General features: G+C 43.8%; 1 protein-coding gene across 26 annotated transcripts in view; it reads left to right on the forward strand.

Annotated features, from left to right (window-relative positions):
• ARHGAP36 (Rho GTPase activating protein 36) overlaps positions 1-10,014 on the forward strand; it is a 155,241-nt gene extending 145,227 nt beyond the window's left edge. For all 26 annotated transcript variants that reach the window (XM_033416204.2, XM_049704377.1, XM_033416207.2 and 23 more), the window contains 11 exons: positions 1,655-1,813; positions 3,018-3,083; positions 3,613-3,848; positions 4,089-4,281; positions 4,502-4,557; positions 4,803-4,953; positions 5,613-5,761; positions 5,944-6,120; positions 6,360-6,457; positions 6,594-6,700; positions 8,805-10,014. In XM_033416204.2, coding sequence (XP_033272095.1) covers positions 1,655-1,813; positions 3,018-3,083; positions 3,613-3,848; positions 4,089-4,281; positions 4,502-4,557; positions 4,803-4,953; positions 5,613-5,761; positions 5,944-6,120; positions 6,360-6,457; positions 6,594-6,700; positions 8,805-8,962 — 1,550 coding nt within the window. In that variant the 3' untranslated portion in view covers positions 8,963-10,014. The remainder of the gene's footprint in view (positions 1-1,654; positions 1,814-3,017; positions 3,084-3,612; positions 3,849-4,088; positions 4,282-4,501; positions 4,558-4,802; positions 4,954-5,612; positions 5,762-5,943; positions 6,121-6,359; positions 6,458-6,593; positions 6,701-8,804) is intronic.
• The last annotated feature ends 8,559 nt before the right edge of the window (positions 10,015-18,573 follow it).

The following is an 18,573-nucleotide window of genomic DNA, read 5'->3' on the forward strand; positions in this document are numbered from 1 at the left end:
TTCAGGAGAAAGTCCAGCTCCTTAACATGGCTTATAGGGCCATTCATAACCTCATTCCTGCCTATCCAGATTTATCTCCTTCCATCCTCTTTATACAGCTTTAAGAATATAACAACCTCTCTGCCATCTCTTTGCCTTTGCACAAGCTGTTCTCTCTTTCTGGACACTCCCCCCTCCCTGTCTCCAGGCAGACTTAGATGTTTCCTCCTTTCTGTTTTCACAGTAGTTTGTTTATATCTTGGGCAATTGACTTATCACAAGGTTTTGTAAATTGTTGTTAACCTGTGTATCTCCTTCACTGCACTGTTAAATTCTCTATGAAAAGAGTATTTATTATTTTGCTCATATTTGAATCTTTAGTGCCTGGCACAAAGTAGACAATTAATGCAGGTTTCTTTTCTTTTCTTTTTTAAAAATGCATACATGAAAGAACAAATTAATAATAGAAGTGAGGATGTGCAGGATAGGATGCTGTGTGGGGTGCAGGGAGATCCCCACTGGGGTATCCTGTGCAACCTGGGAGCAGTTTGAGATAGTGGGCACCATGCAGAAGGGATATGTAAAAGAGGTTTGCCAATACACCAAGAAACTTCACTATACCAATCCTGTATAGAGAGTCTCATTAGAAATGGCCTGGAAATGATGTTTGTTTTGGTACAAACTGATGTTGTTGTTTTTTTCAGGAAAAAATAACATAATCAAGTTGCACAATTTTTGGTAAATAGATAAAAGGCAAAAGGCAAACCAAATCCCACTATTTGATACAGACACCATCAGTAATTGGGTGCATTTCTCGCAGTCTTTTATTTCTTTGCATGTTTTTCTTCACATAGTTGTAATCATAATTAATACAATTCTGTATTTTATATTTGTTGTTTAAAAGCTCCCATCCCTTTAATGATTGCATAATTTTCCATACTGTGGCTATTCCATAATTTATATAACTAGTCTTGTTGCTGGGCTAGCTTTTTTCCCTTAATTTTTTACTGTTATGGTTCATGTACATATGGTTTTTCCTGTCTGTAGGAAGATTTCATTAGGATGGATTCCTAGAAGGGGAATTACTGGGTCAAAGGGCCTGGGGATGATTTTTGGCTTCAGACTCACGTGTCCAGTTTGCTTTCTGGAAGAGTTGTACAAAATTTACAGAGCTCCTAACCTAGATGAATGTGCCCATTTCACCCAAACTGGACAGCATCAAGCATTATTATTAAAAAATAAACTCCATCAATGTTCCTAATAATTAATGGAAAAATATTACCTTATTCTTATCTTAATGTCCATTTTAAACTTGTAAGGTTGGTTTTTTTTAAATATATTTTTTTCTTTTTTCCTTTTTGCCTAATTAGGTTTTCTCTTTTCTGGACTGTCGGTTCAGGGCTGGCTTTTTGTAAGTTGGATTTTTTTTTTTTTAATAAGCAGCCAGAGGCAGCTCTGCTTGAGGGTGAAGCCACCTCCCAGTTTCCCCTCCCCCTTTACCACCCTTCCCCCCCCATAGTTCCCTCCACCAGGTCTAGTGACAATTGGATGATGCAGTTCTGATAATCATCCGATTCCAGAATGGGTGGCTGCATTCCCTTTCTGAAGGCAGAAAGGACACTGTGCCCCAGAATCATGCCCCCTTTGCTGTTGTTGTCCGCCTTCATTTTTTTAGTGAACGTCCTGGGAGGAGCCCCAGGACACAACCCGGACCGCAGGACCAAGATGATCTCAATACACAGCCTCTCCGAGCTGGAGCGTCTGAAGCTGCAAGAGACTGCTTACCACGAACTCGTGGCCAGGCATTTCCTCTCTGAATTCAAACCTGAAAGAGGTGAGCAGTACCCCGGGATGTGGCATCCTCGCCTTCGGGCCGAGTGGACCCCCTGGGCGGAACGGGACGAATTGGGGGTCCAGGAGGGTGGGAGGGACTCTCCTCTGGTCTTGGACCTGGCCGGTTCTCCTGGATCCTGAGGAACTGAGGGAGCGGGAGTTGAAGGGTGTTTGGTGAATTGGGAAGAGGTAAAGATTAGTTGAGTTGGGTTGAAGCCTGGGGGCTTGAGAGGCAGTGAGACAGGCAGATACCAGGGACAGACAGGTGGACAGAGGACAGGTGAAAAGACAGACGCACCAGGTGAGGTGCCAGAACAAGTCGGAATGAGATGGAAACGCAGAGGGACACTCAGAGAAGACTGGGACAGACAGAGACAGCGCGGTTGAGAGACGAAGAGTTAGAGGGAGATAGCGAGACAGTGAGAGAGAGACACGGGCCAATCCGGGCGAGTAGCGGGAGGGCGGGTGCGGGTGCGGGGGGCGGCGGCAGGAGGTGCGCTGGGAGCGAGCGGGACCCAGCGCAGGACGGGGGTCGAGCGCGCCAGTGGTCTCCGCGGTGCAGGCGCAGATTCTGCGACTGAGGGGAGGTGGGAGGGGGTCACGCGAGCCGAGGGTTGCCGCTGCAGTGATGAAAAGTGCAGGGGGCCGCAGGTTCGCCCGGCGCAGCCTAAAAGGAGCGCAGCAAAGGGCGAGGAGACCCCGCGGGCAGCCGCCACTGCGGGGGTCGGAGTGCGGAGATAGCGGGTGTCACCGCTTCTCCCCCAGCCGCAGCGCGGGGAGCCGACGGCATCCCGGGAGAAAGCGCGCCAGCAGTAACTTAGCGACCCTTAGTAGCCGAGGCGCCGCAGGCAGAGCCCCTCCCCTCGCCTGTTGCGCTGTCCCGCGGCCTCGGAGCCCCGGAATTTATGTTTTAAGCGTTGTGTTGAGCTACTGCTGGTGCGTAACAAGATGCGCGCTGCGCACGCGGCGCCTCAGATGATCTGGTTTGGTTAAATTCTTGGAGTCTCACATGTGGTAGTTACGATTGGTCTCGTTTTCAAATGGGGAAACTGAGGCTGAGTGAAAGCAAAACACTTTTGGGGGGCTGGACAGAGCTGTTTGCCCCTCTCCCCAGTCTCTGTGGATCAATGCATTACGATGTTTTAGTCACTTATAAAATCCTATTTGTATGAGAATGCGTGTGTTTTCTTTTTCTCTTCCCATAGCTCTACCTATTGACCGTCCAAACACCTTGGAGAAGTGGTTTCTGATTCTGAGAGGACAAGAGAGGGGTGAGGGTCTCTCATACTGTACTTTCCTTAGTAAAGAAATAGAATGCTGCACCCCTCCTGTACTGCGTCCCAGGCTATTGGAGACTGGGCGGTGCCCACTGCCCCTGGGGGGGACTCACCCCCGCCCCCCGCCCCGCTTCCAGAAACCCCGCAGGGGATGATTTCAGGAAATGGCGCACTAGCTGCAGGAGTGCTGGGCAGTCCCATCAGATATACCTAAGCTTTCTGTGTGAATCTACCCCAGACAGTTTGCCCAGAAGAAATTACCCTCATTGCTTCAAGGTGGTCACCACCTGGCAGGAATTAAGGTGGAGACCCCGTCGGGGTAGTTGAGTGGAGCTGAGTCGTTCAGCCAGACCATCGCAGGGTCCCTTTGGCTCCCTCCCCAGGGAGGGGCGCTGCGGGTCTGGTGGGGTGGGGTTGGCTGGGGGCGGTTGCTTACAGGAGTGCTACAGCCCCTGCAGTTCCTCCTGATTTAAGCCCTGCGGAGCGTTGACGTTTCTCATACTTTCTCTCCCTGGCTCCCCAGCGGTATCACTCAAGACGTTTGGCATTCGACTGGAAGAGGTGCTGGTGAACGAGCTTACCCGCCGCAAGCAACTTGAACTGAGAGCCACGATGCAGATTGAAGAAGCCACCCGTCAGGCTGCGGGCCGTCGTCGGGGAAACGTGGTGCAAAGGATGTTTGGCCGCATCAGGCGCTTTTTCAGTCGCAGGCGGGCTGAGCCCTCCTTGCCCCGGGAGTTTACTCGCCGTGGGCGTCGAGTGAGTTAAACCCTCCAGTTTTCAGGCAGGGACCCTTCTTGAAGTGTCCAGGGATGTGGGGCGGGAAGGTCAAGGCCTGTGTCCTCAGAGGGAAGGGGAGCTGAACAGAACGTGTTGGAGGGGTGTAATTGGCCTGCCACAGAGAGAATGTCTCCTGTTGTGAATGTGATGCAATCTTCAGGAAGGTCCGGAGTGACCCTCCTGCTCCCCCATTTTAACATAGTGAGGGTTTCTCCACAGGGTGCAGTCTCTGTGGATAGCCTGGCTGAACTGGAGGACGGGGCCCTGCTGCTGCAGACCCTGCAACTTTCCAAGACTTCCTTTCCAATTGGCCAGCGACTTCTGGGATCCAAAAGGAAAATGAGCCTCAATCCGATTGCCAAGCAAATCCCCCAGGTTGTTGAGGCTTGCTGCAGCTTCATTGAGAAACATGGTAAGGGGCCAAGAATGATGGTTAAATCAAGGTAGGAGGCAATTCAAGAGAAAGAACGGTGTTCTAGAGATGGGGAGAGGAAAGAGGTCAAGGGATGAAGGGCTTGAAACATTCCCCTGCCACCAGTTGGGGTTGGGATACAATGGGGGAGGAAAAGGGAAATGCTAGGGGTGGGGGCAGTGAGCACAGATACTTAGCATCCCCTGGTCTTTTCTTTCAGGCTTAAGCACAGTGGGGATTTTCACCCTGGAATATTCTGAGCAGAGAGTGCGTAAGGTAAATCAGCTATGTATATGCTTTTGTTCCTTCAGTGAGAAAAAACTGGTGGGGGTGGGGGCTCCCCCATAGACCTGAAGAGAATGTCATGCCTCGTGAAGGGAGCACAGTCTTCTTTCTAGCCCCCTAGGCACACCGTATAGCCAACTACCTCCACTGAAGCCTGAGACCTACTGAAGGAGTGGCCAGTAGGGTGCCTGTGATGGGCAGAGCAGCCACCGAATGTATTCTCTCTCTTTTTCTAGCTCCGTGAAGAATTTGATCAAGGTCTGGATGTAGTGCTGGATGACTCTCAGAACGTGCATGATGTGGCTGCACTCCTCAAGGAGTTTTTCCGTGACATGAAGGACTCTTTGCTGCCAGATGATCTGTACATGTCCTTCCTCCTGACAGCAAGTGAGTCTTCTGCTCTCCCTTGTTGGGCAAGGAAAGGAAATAGTACAGGGGATGTGGGGTTCTGGGGACAGAGCTCAGGCTGCAAGACCCCAAGGAACTAAGGCAAAATGAACACCAGAAGATGAAAACACCTCTCCAGATTCCGCTATAAGTCTGTTGTTTGGAAATCTCTCTAGAGCTTCTTGAAGCTGTGTGCACCCTCTCAGGGCAAAGAAGAACCTAGGTTCTGTAGGGAGGGGGTCTGATTTTTACTTTTTTTTTTTTTTTTTGCGGTACGCGGGCCTCTCACTGTTGTGGCCTCTCCCGTTGTGGAGCACAGGCTCTGGACGCACAGGCTCAGCGGCCATGGCTCACAGGCCCAGCCGCTCCGCGGCATGTGGGATCTTCTCGGACCGGGGCACGAACCCGCGTCCCCTGCATCGGCAGGCGGACTCTCAACCACTGCGCCACCAGGGAAGCCCAGGGGGTCTGATTTTGATGGGAGCACTTCTTGCTTTTAGGAATCCTGAGCTCAAATGCCATGAGAATGAGCAAAGAAAAGATGCTTGAGTACTTTATCCATAGCCTTTGGCATTTTTCAACCAGAATCACACCTTTCTTTGTATCAGGCTGCTGCCAAGGTTAGCCCCCTAAGCCAGTGCCTGTTTTCCTTCCTCTAGCTCTGAAGCCACAGGATCAGCTTTCTGCCTTGCAGTTGCTGGTTTACCTGATGCCACCTTGCCACAGTGACACCCTGGAGCGTCTCCTGAAGGTCCTGCATAAGATCACTGAGAACTGCGAGGACTCCATTGGCATTGATGGACAGTTGGTAAAAAGCTCTGGGAAAGGGTAGCGAGATTTACAGAAGGGGAGATGTGTGGGAGTATATGAGAAAGAGACAGAGACAGAGAGACAGAGGGAGAGGGAAACAAGAACAAAAAGAGACATTTTTGTTTGTGTAACTTCCATTATTACTTCAGAGTTGATCACTTTCTGCTTTCCTTTACTTAGGTTTCAGGCAATCGTATGACTTCCACCAATTTGGCTTTGGTGTTTGGATCTGCTCTCCTGAAGGGGGGGACATCTGCCAAGAGGGAGTCCAGGAAAACAAAACTGGGGATTGACCACTATGTTGCTTCTGTCAGTGTGGTCCGTGCCATGATTGATAACTGGGATATCCTCTTTCAGGTAGGTGGAAGCTTTGGACACACTTATTTCACAGCTCTTTCACCTGTTCACAAGGCAAGGAAGAGTTCCACATGCATCCCTGGGGGTATCCAAAGCAGGCAGCCACAAATCTCCCAGTCTAGAAATCCTTCCTACATTAGCTGGGCATGGTGCCTTCAGTTCTGGGTACCTGATAGAGATGAGTATAGATTTTAAAAATGTTGTGTAATAAAGGCTAACATTTCTAATTTTACCCTCAGGTGCCTCCCCATATTCAGAGGCAGGTTGCTAAGCGTGTATGGAAATCCAGTCCTGAAGCCCTTGATTTTATCAGACGCAGGAATTTGAGGAAGATCCAGTGAGTGTTTTCTTGGTTTGTTCATGCTTAGCCTGAAGGAGAATCACCTATGGGGGCTCCCAACCCCAGGCCACCTTTATGTTAGTCAACCCAAGTATACAAACTGACTTGCTTTTTCAAATTCATTCCCCATCAGGAGCGCACGGATAAAGATGGAAGAGGATGCTTTACTTTCTGATCCAGTGGAAAACTCTGCTGAAGCCCGGGCTGCTGTCCTTGGTCAAAGCAAGCCCTTTGATGAAGGTCAGTTCCCTGCTGGCGGTCAGACCCCTGGTGAAGGTCAGGCCCTTGCTGAAGGTCAGTCCCTTGGTGAAGGTCAGGCCCTTCCCGAAGGCCAGGTCCTTGCTGAAGATGAGCCCCTTGAGGAAGATGAGTCCTCTGAGGAAGATGTGCCAGTCAATGAAGAACTAGTATTTGAATATCTCAATCAAGGAGTAGTCTTTGGTGAAGTCCAAGGTCTCGAGATTCCAAATGACCTTGAGATTCCAGGCCCACATCTCGAAGGCATTCCAGAACTTGATGAAGATGACGATGATGATGACAACGACGATGATGACGATACCCTGAATTTTGATCTTCCTCCCCTTGAGGACATTCTAGACCCTGATGATGAAATTCTAGAACTCATTGAAATCCAAGACTTTGAAGAAATACCATATTTTGATATGGTTCCAGACCCTGAAGTAGCCCGAGATGTGCAAGAAATCCCCAACCCTGGAGAAAACCCAAACCACGACCTTGAAGAAGGACCAGATTTTGAAGACTACCAAAACCTTGACCTAGCAGAAGTTCCCTATCTTGATGTAATCCCGAACAATGAAGAAGCCTCAGATACTGATGAAATCCCAGACAATGAAGAAGCCCCTGACACTGACGGAATCCCAGACCATGCAGATGACTCAGATAATGATGAAAACCCAGATTCTGAAGAAGACCCCAATCTTGAAGAGGTCCCAGCCCTTGATGAAATCCAAAATGATGAAGCCTCAAATGCTGAAGAAATTCCAGACCATGAAGAAGCCCCAGAGGTCAATGGGATTTCAGACTCTGGTGAAGACCTTGATTTTGATGAAGTCCCAGCTCTTCATGTGGTCCCAAGCCCTGAAGAAGCCCCTGGTGGTCATGAACTCCCAAATCATGAAGAATCCCCAGAGGTTAATGGGCTCTCAGATTCTGAAGAAGACCCCAGTCTTGAAGAGGTTCCAGCTCTTGATGGAGTCCCAAATGATGAAGAAACCACAGATACTGAAGAAATTCCAGATTATGAAGAAACTCCAGAAGTCAATGGAATTGCAGGCTCTGAAGAAGACTCCAACCCTGAAGAGGTCCCAGCCCTCCATGTGGTAACGAGCCCTGAAGATGTCTCTGATTTTGATGAAATTCAGAACCAGGAAGAATCTTCAGATGTAAGTGGAGTCCCAAACGATGAAGAAGCCTCAGACGCTGAAGAAATCCCAGGACACAAAGAAGACTCTGATGTCAGTGCAATCCAAGACTCTGAAGAAAACCCCAATCTTGAAGAAGACACAGTTCTCAGTGTGGTTCCAGAGCCTGAGGGCACTCAAATTTGCAACAAAATTCCGGATTCTCAGAAAGACTTAGCCAACACTTTTGAAGAAGATGAAATTACAAATATGGCTCCAGAGCCTGAAGATGTCTCCATTCTTAATACAATTTCAGACCCTCAGCCAGACCTAGCTGTCAATCTTGAAGAAATCATGAATGTGGAAGCAGTCCCAATGCCTAGTAATCTTGACTCTAAAGAAGTTCAGAGTCCAAAGACCATCCAGTTCTGCAAAGAAGATGCAGCTGTTACATTTCCTGTAGATACCACCTTCCTTAAAAACAAGTCTCAGCCTGGCCAAGTCGTGGACTACAGGTCCTCCTCAGAGTCATTGAAGACCGACACCTGCTTTCTCCCCTCCATGAAGTTCTGTAAGCTTCCGGCTCCAGCTTTGTTACTCATTTGCTTAGTAAAATTAGTCAGGCTGGTTGTAGGGTGGTGGTGGTTGTTAGGAGGACGCCCACTTCCTCGCTTCCCTGGTGGTATTGCCCATTTGCTCTAAGCACGGGGTATCTGTCTCACTCTTTCTGTTCTCTAACATGGCCCTGCCCTCCTGCCCCCCACCCCCACACACCCAGCTTCCACAGTAGGCCTAGATTTAGAGATGTATGTTCTACTGTTAGGCTGCAGTTTTCTTACATGTCAAATGGGGGTAATCATTTCTGCCCTAACTTCTTGCCTCATACTGTATTTGAAGCTCAAAATTGGGTCTTAGTTCCTTGGGTGCTGTGCAAAGTGTGAAGTCTAGAAACATAAGGAGTTAACATTGTTACTATTTTCCAGGTTCCTCTGAGGAGCCAGCTGTGCCTCCCGGCACTGCCCGTTCCCATGACGATGATGAAGGAGCGGGTAACCCCCCCATTCTGGAGCAAGACCGCCCATTGCTCCGTGTGCCCCGGGAGAAGGAGGCCAAAACTGGCATCGGCTACTTCTTTCCTTAGATGTTTTTCCTTCTATATGGTGCCAGACAGGGGGAAAGGGTGGGGGTAGACCTGGGATGTCACAGGAAACATTAAGGAGAGTCTTGAAGGTAAAGATCTGAGGGTAAGAAGGAGTTCCACCTGATGCTCGGGTCAGGCTGTGAATTCCAAACACACTGCCAGCCCCTTTCCTGGGGATGCTCGGTCCCTTCAGCTGGTAAAAGTGGAGATGTTTCTGTGTCATGCTCAGGCGCCCTGGTGCTACCTTGCCTCTCTCTTTTACCCCTGATCCTGGCTTTCCCTTACTACAGCTGTTCCTTTAATTGATGTGACATTTGTGGTAAACACCTGTCGCAGAGAAGCTCACAAATCTCGAGGTGCTTTCCCTCCCCCAAAGAGGATTGCATGCTTTTCCTGACTTTCCTACCCTCCTCCTAAGAGCTCAATTGGAAAGGCCCTCAAGAGGCATGCTAGGATGTTAGGTCAGCCTACTGACAGCTGACAATTAATGCTAAACCATGTCACACCAACTCATAGCCGTGTCCCCGCAGCCACTCCACCGCCTCAGGATAATTTTGTCCAAATTATTTAGACCAATGGCTCGTCAAACAGCCACTCCCCAAATCCTGAGAAACCCAACTAGCTTTTCTGGGGTCAAAAGTTAGAGGAAAAAAATTGATTTTATTACCTAGATCTGTTTTACAGATAGCTGGCAGCCACATCCTGTTGTCAGCAAAACAGCTAGTTAGGTACAAACACATAGTTCCAAGCAGTAAAAGTCACCTGATTACAAATGTTCTTAAATATCGTCTCTGTAGTTCCTCTATGCAGGACGGTACAAATTTGCGGGACATGCTCTGGTAACACGCAGATATGGGTTATGTATGACATCCAAAATTATAGCTGTTATTGAGGGGTAACAACTGCTAAGGTCCATAGAATGAAGAATGTATTGTATTGAGGGTTAGAAATTGATCACACAATGGGTAACAACCGCAGAGCTCGAAGATTTGTGATTGTTAAAACTTCTCTGGCATTTAATCATTAATAAACATCGTATTGTGACAGCAGCATATTCATGGCTTACTGTGTGTGTGTTTTTTTTATTTGAAATTTTGTTGGTGAGTTGGGAAGCTCTAGCTGGAGCTGAAGGGGAAAGAGAGGTGGGGAAGAGGAACGAAATAGAAGAGGGTGATGTGGAATAAAGGGCAGGGGTGACATGGTGTAAAGGGATGGAGTGAGTGGAATAAAGGGGAAGGGGTGATTTGGAATAAGGGGATGGAGAGAGATGGAATAAAGATGTGAGGTGGAATAAAGGGTAGTGATGTGGGGTACAAGAGAAGGGGTGATGGAGAATAGAGGGGAGGGGTGATATGGGATAAAGGGATGGAGAGAAATGAAATAAAGGGAGGTGATGTGGGATAAGGGGGGTGAGGGGGATAAAGGAGAGGGTGTTGGGGAATAAAGGGGAAGGAGTAATGTGGAATAAGGAGATGGAGAGAAATGGAATAAAGGGGTGAGGTGGAAAAAAGGGGTGTGGTGTGTGATAAAGGAGAGTAAAGTGGAAGAAAGGGGAAAGAGCTGTAACTGAATCAAGAGAATGTAGAAGGGATGAAGGAGAAGTAGGGGAAAAGAATAAGGCTTAAGAGGAGGCCCTCTAAAAGGAGAAAAGAGGGGAATAAAGGGAGAGATCACTAGGTGCTCTCAACTGAGAAATTCCCCCTGGATTGGTCAAAAATTAAAACCTAGAAATATCCTGAGACATATGATTTCCAAGAGTAAGAGAAGAACATGCTCCTGTTTGATTGATGGGACCGCCAAACTTTCTTGAAAGCTTAAGACTTCATGACATGCTTGGAAATTTCACATGTCAGGGACAGAGTTCCAGAAAGTGGAATGATGTGTATTATTTATTTTTGCACACTTTACTTTAAGATATTTCCTTCTGTAGAGTTTTACAGACAGCAGAAAGGTAATGTTGGGTCCCTCCTATAATAATGATTATTTTACAATAATAATTATAATGATAGTTCACACATATCGAGTTCCTAAATGTGTTTAAAGCTTTACTTGCATCATTTTATTTAATATTCACAGCAACTCTATGAGATACATGTTACTGTCATCCTCATTTTCTTCTTGAGGAAAATGAGATACAGAGAGGTCAAATAACCTGCCCAAATTACACATCTGCTTAGTGGAAAACAGCCAGTCTTCAAAACTTTAACGACTAGATTATACTGGCTTATCCTAAAATTTTAGGATTCTTCCTTTGACACAAAGATGCACTATGATGTCAGCAGTCAGTTTTTTGGGTTTGGATTTGCACTTTTAACAAGCAAGCTTCAGGTTCCTTCCTTATAGGTCCTTTTATCAGACAAGCCATTAGACAACAACTGTGATATCTCAGACAGACCCTAGCAGTTGTATCTAGGACTCACAGATATTAAACCCAGCAGAAGATATAAAGCTCATCCCTTCCAACTCTCTGTTATATGTATGGTCACAGTAGGGCTCATATTTGGAAAGGACTTACTTGAGGTCAGAGATCTGGATTAAGATCCAGACAGGCCTCTGACTGCCATTCCAGGACTTTATGGAGCTAAAATAGTGTGATGTGTCCTTGGAAGGGTTCACCTGTGCTTTTCCCACTCAGCTTGAAAATCAACAAATAAACCAGATAACAAGTAGGTAAGTAGATTGATTCAAAACATTCCCTTCACTTCCTGGCCTTCCCTGAAACCAGGTTTTCTCCTGATCTTACTGCTTCCCCTACATTCCCCCCTAGTGCTGACTACCAACCAAGGAGTTGGGGCTGAGAGTGGTGAGTAGGCATTATCCTCACTCTTCCCCATACTCTAAGGGCCAGCTCAACGGGCTACCTTGACACTCCAAGTCCTGTCCTCATCCTAGGTGAGCTCAACAATATCTACGTGGAAGACCCATCCCACACCCTGGCCTTTCATCCTTTAACTTAGCATTTCAACCACCTGCAGCCACTTGGCATCACTAGGCATGACATCACTTCCAAAAGACTCAACTCCAGTATTCCACTGTGACTCAAATCTCCTAACAATGGCTGGATTCCACGTCTTCTGCTATTTGGTCTTGTTGAGATGTCCAGTGCCTCAAGGCTTTTCTTTTCTCTTCACTTCTTTCCTTGTCCAGGCAGGATCTCAGGGCGTATTAATTTAGAACTGACTGTATCTTCATTCCCTTGCTCTTGAAATACCATGTCTGCACTATTTACTCTCAGCCTTGGGTCCCTCCAAGCACCTGATTCCTCCAATCTCATAATGACCACTGTGAGAAAATGTAGTAGCCCTCCAAATATTGGTTCATCTAATAGAGTTTCCAACCTCAGCTGGGCCCTCAGGCCACTCAGCAATTCTCTTGCACTCCCCAGGTCATGTCCTTCTCTAATTCTCCTCCCATTCATATTCCATTTCAATATCATCCCCCTCAAACAACAGCCCCTTTCACTCTAACTCATTCCCAATACATCCTCTCTTCTGCTTTATGGTTGTTTATTTTCCTCTTCTTTTTCTAGTTTCTTTACGTAGGAACTTAGATTATTGATTTTCTCTTTTCTAATGTAAATGTTCAGTGCTTTAACAGTGTACCACAAGTTTTGATGTGTTGTATTTTCATTCAGTTCAATATATTTTTAAAATTTCCTTTGAGACTTTCTCATTGACCAATGGATTATATAGAAGGTTAGTTTACTTTTTAAGTGTTTTGAGATTTTTCTGCCATCTTTCTGTTATTGATTTGTAGTGCTGCCTGGCTCACCTGTGATAGGTGGGACTTTCATTTGATCCAGAAAAAGAATGAGCCTACCTGGGCCACCTTCTGTTTCTAAAAATAAGCTGGTGTTCAGGAAATGGCAGTCCTGGGTCACCTTTCTTTCTTGGGTTAAAGGTAATAAGACAACTTTGTACTGTGCTGTTTCCCTAGTCCTAGGGTCCTAACCTTCCTCTTATATCTTTTAGAATTCTACTTTGGTTTTCTCTGAAGTTATTTCCAGGGCTTATATTTGTACTTGATAGGGAGCATCTTGGGAGCAAAAGGGCTATGTGATCTTCTCCTGAGCAGAAGTCTCCTGGTTATTCTTAAAAAGCTTTATTCAGATATAGTTTCCATAAGTTCCAATCTATAGTTTAGAGTGTACAATATTGTTAGTGTATTCACAGAGTTGTACAACCATTGCCATAATATAATTTAATAATATTTTCATCACTCCAAAAAGTAGCCACATACCAGTTAGCAGTCAATCTCTATCTTTCCTGTCCCCCAAGTTTAGGCAACCACCAAACTACTTTCTATCTTCATAGACTTCCCTATTCTGGACATTTCATATAAATGGAATCACACAGTATGTAATCTTTTGTGACTGGCTTCTTTCATGTAGCATAATATTTTCAAGATTCAACCATGTCATAGCATGTATCAGAACTTTATTGTTTTTTAATGTCAAATAATATTTCATTATTATTTTGGATATGCCATACGGATATGCCATATTTAATTCATATTTACCTACAAATAATGATGTTGAACATTTTCATATTTTCCCCCATCCTTTGGTCATATATCTTCTGCCTATTTTCAAGTGAGATTTTTGATTGTGTTGAAAGTTGTTTTTATATATTCTGGATAATTTTTTTCCTGTCTGTGACTTGTTTTTCATTCTCTTAATGGAATCTTCTGAAGAGCAGAAGTTTTCAAATTTTTTTGAAATTTATTTATTTTTGGCTGCTTTGGGTCTTTGTTGCTGTGCATGGGCTTTCTCTAGTTGCAGCGAGCGTGGGCTACTCTTTGCTGCAGTGTGTGGGCTTATTGCAGTGGCTTCTCTTGTTGCAGAGCACAGGCTCTAGCTGTGCGGGCTTCAGTAGTTGTGGCATGTGGGCTCAGTAGTTGTGGCTCGCGGGCTCTAGAGTGCAGGCTCAGTAGTAGTGGCACACTGGCTTATTTGCTCCTCGGCATGTGGGATCTTCCTGGACCAGGGATCAAACCCGTGTCCCCTGCATTGGCAGGCGGATTCCCAAACACTGCACCACCAGGGAAGTCCCAGAAGTTTTTAATTTTAATGAAGCTCAGTTTACCATGTTAAAAATGTTTAGAATTTTACTTTTGGTGTCATTTCTAAGAAATCATTGCCTACCGCATGCTCACAAAGCATTCTCTCAAAGTCTGCACCAGACCAAGGAGATGATTGGTCTAAGGTGCAAAATTTAAGGACTATCTCTCAAGGTTGTGCAAATCCCCGAGAGTGAGGACGTTCTTAAATTTTGCACCCTAGGCCCCTCATTTGCCTGGTCCTGTTTTCTGCTATGTTTTATCCAATAAGTTTTATAGTTTTATTTATCCAATCATCAGTTGAGAGCCAAATGGGTTGTTTCCACTTTTCTTATTGTAAATAATGCTGCTATGAAATTCATGTACAAGTTTTTGTGCAGAGATACGTTTTCATTTTTCTTAGGTATGTACCTAGGAGTGGAATTGCTGGGTCATATGGTAACTCTATTTTTAAACACTTTTGGAAACTGTCAGTTTTTTAAAGTGATTCTATCATTTTACATTCCTACCAGCAATGCATGAGATTTCTAATTTCTTCACATTTTTGTCAACAATTTTTATTATCTTTTTTAAAAGTTATTATTGCAGTCCTTCTAGTGGTGTGAATGGTTTCTCATCGTGGTTTTGATTTGCATTTCTCTGAAGACTAGTGATGCTAATCAATGTAATATACCATATTAAGAAACTAAAACTTTAAAAAATTTTAGTTTTTCTATTTCTGCCTACAATTTATTTGGAGTTGAATTTATATACAGTGTGAGGTATGGATTGAAATTCATTTTTTGATTCTATACATATATTCACATTTTCTAATACCATTTAATGAAAAGACTATAATTTATCCATTTAATTGCCTTTATAACTTTGTCAAAAATTGGTTGATCATTCATTTTGTGTATATTTCTGCATTTTCTCTCTGTTTGATGGATCTATTTTTCTATTTTTATGTCAGTACCATCTTTCTTGATTACTGTAGACTTATAATAAATCTTTAAATAGGGGAGTGTCAGCTGCCTATTTTTGTCCCCAGCTTTATTGAGGTATAAATGACATATAACGTTGTGTAACCTTAAGGTATACAACATGACAATTTGATACATGTCTATTTCTCAAAATGTTTACCACAGCAAGGTTAGTTAACACAGCTTACCTCACATAATTACCATTTTGTTGTAACGGTGATGGTGGTGAGAACATTAGAGCTCTACTCTCCTAGCAACTTTCAAGTATACAATACAGTATTATCAACTACAGTCACCATGCTGTACATTATATCCCTGGAAATTATTCATCTTATTCAAAGTTTGTGCCCTTTGACCAATATCTCCCTATTTCCCACCCCTCAGCTACTGGCAACCCAGCCACCATTCTACTCTTTCTATGAGTTTGATGTTTTCAGAGTCTACATATAAAGTGAGATCATACGGTGTTTGTTTTTCTCTATATGACTTATTTCGCTTAGCATGATGCTTTCAAGGGGCATCTACGTTGTTGCAAATGGCAGAATTTCCTTCTTTTTTACAGCTGAATTATGTATCTAAATCTGTATCTACCTATCTACCTGTATAGATAGATATAGATTTAGATACAAATATAGATATAGATTGCACATTTTCTCTATTGATTTATCCATTGATGGACACTTAGATTGTATCCATGTCTTGGCTGTTGTGAATAATGCTGTAATAAACATGGGAGTATGGATACCTCTTTGATACCCTGTTTTCATTTCCTTTGGGTATGTACCCAAGTGGATTTCTGGGTCATGTGGTAGTTCTATTTTTAATTTTATGAGGAACCTCCATTCTGTCTTCCACAGTGGCTTTACAACTTACATTTCTAACAGCACTGCACAGGGTTCCTTATTCTCCACATCTTCGCCAGCATTTGTTATTGCTTATCTTTTTGATAACAGCCATTCTAAAAGGTATATGAGTAATACATCATTGTGGTTTTGATTTGCATTTCCCTGATGATTAGCGACATTGAGCACCTTTTAATGTATGTGTTAACCATTTATGTATTCTTTGGAAAATAAATGTCTTTTCAAGTCCTCAACCCATTTTTTTTTTACATCTTTATTGGAGTATAATTGCTTTACAATGGTGTGTTAGTTTCTGCTTTATAACAAAGTGAATCAGTTATACATATACATACGTCCCCATATCTCTTCCCTCTTGCATCACCCTCCCTCCCACCCTCCCTATCCCACCCCTCCAGGCGGTCACAAAGCACCGAGCTGATCTCCCTGTGCTATGCAGCTGCTTCCCACTAGCTCTCTACCTTACATTTGGTAGTGTATATATGTCCATGCCTCTCTCTCGCTTTGTCACAGCTTACCCTTCCCCCTCCCCATATCCTCAAGTCCATTCTCTAGTAGGTCTGTGTCTTATACCTGTCTTACCTCTAGGTTCTTCATGACATTTTTTTTCTTAAATTCCATATATATGTGTTAGCATACAGTATTTGTCTTTCTCTTTCTGACTTACTTCACTCTGTATGACAGACTCTAGGTCTATCCACCTCATTACAAATAGCTCAATTTCGTTTCTTTTTATGGCTGAGTAATATTCCATTGTATATATGTGCCACATCTTCTTTATCCATTCATCCGATGATGGACACTTAGGTTGTTTCCATCTCCGGGCTATTGTAAATAGAGCTGCAATGAACATTTTGGTACATGACTCTTTTTGAATTATGGTTTTCTCAGAGTATATGCCCAGTAGTGGGATTGCTGGGTCATAAGGTAGTTCTATTTGCAGTTTTTTAAGGAACTTCCATACTGTTCTCCACAGTGGCTGTATCAATTTACATTCCCACCAACAGTGCAAGAGGGTTCCCTTTTCTCCACACCCTCTCCAGCATTTATTGTTTCTAGATTTTTTGGTGATGGCCATTCTGACTGGTGTGAGATGATATCCCATTGTAGTTTTGATTTGCATTTCTCTAATGATTAATGATGTTGAGCATTCTTTCATGTGTTTGTTGGCAGACTGTATATCTTCTTTGGAAACATGTCTATTTAGATCTGCCCATTTTTGGATTGGGTTGTGGGTTTTTTTGTTTTTGAGCTGCATGAGCTACTTATAAATTTTGGAGATTAATCCTTTGTCAGTTGCTTCATTTGCAAATATTTTCTCCCATTCTGAGGGTTGTCTTTTGGTCTTGTTTATGGTTTCCTTTGCTGTGCAAAAGCTTTGAAGTTTTATTAGGTCCCATTTGTTTAATTTTGTTTTTATTTCCATTTCTCTAGGAGGTGGGTCAGAAAGGATCTTGCTGTGATTTATGTCATAGAGTGTTCTGCTGATGTTTTCCTCTAAGAGTTTGATAGTGTCTGGCCTTACATTTAGGTCTTTAATCCATTTTGAGCTTATTGTTGTGTATGGTGTTAGGGAGTGATCTAATCTCATACTTTTACATGTACCTGTCCAGTTTTCCCAGTACCACTTATTGAAGAGGCTGACCTTTCTCCACTGTACATTCCTGCCTCCTTTATCAAAGATAAGGTGACCATATGTGTGTGGGTTTATGTCTGGGCTTTCTATTCTGTTCCATTGATCTATCTTTCTGTTTTTGTGCAAGTACCATACTGCCTTGATTACTGTAGCTTTGTAGTATAGTCTGAAGTCAGGGAGCCTGATTCCTCCAGCTCCATTTTTCGTTCTCAAGATTGCTTTGGCTATTCGGGGCCTTTTGTGTTTCCATACAAATTGTGAAATTTTTTGTTCTAGTTCTGTAAAAAATGCCATTGGTAGTTTGATAGGGATTGCATTGAATCTGTAGATTGCTTTGGGGAGTAGAGTCATTTTCACAATGTTGATTCTTCCAATCCAAGAACATGGTATATCTCTCCATCTATTTGTATCATCTTTAATTTCTTTCATCAGTGTCTTATAATTTTCTGCATACAGGTCTTCTGTCTCCTTAGGTAGGTTTATTCCTAGATATTTTATTCTTTTTGTTGCAATCGTAAATGGGAGTGTTTTCTTGATTTCACTTTCAGATTTTTCATCATTAGTATATAGGAATGCCAGAGATTTCTGTGCATTAATTTTGTATCCTGCAACTTTACCAAATTCATTGACTAGCTCTAGGAGTTTTCTGGTAGCATCTTTAGGATTCTCTATGTTTAGTATCATGTCATCTGCAAACAGTGACAGCTTTACTTCTTATTTTCCGATTTGGAATCCTTTTATTTCCTTTTCTTATCTGATTGCTGTGGCTAAAACTTCCAAAACTATGTTGAATAAGAGTGGTGAGAGTGGGCAACCTTGTCTTGTTCCTGATCTTAGTGGAAATGGTTTCAGTTTTTCACCATTGAGGATGATGTTGGCTATGGGTTTGTCATATATGGCCTTTATTATGTTGAGGAAAGTTCCCTTTATGCCTACTTTCTGCAGGGCTTTTTTAAAATTATAAATGGGTGTTGAATTTTGTTGAAAGCTTTCTCTGCATCTATTGAGATGATCATATGGTTTTTCTCCTTCAATTTGTTAATATGGTGTATTACGTTGATTGATTTGCGTATATTGAAGAATCCTTGCATTCCT

Source organism: Orcinus orca, chromosome X (genome assembly GCF_937001465.1).
Source record: "Orcinus orca chromosome X, mOrcOrc1.1, whole genome shotgun sequence".
Taxonomy (NCBI): Eukaryota; Metazoa; Chordata; class Mammalia; order Artiodactyla; family Delphinidae; genus Orcinus; species Orcinus orca.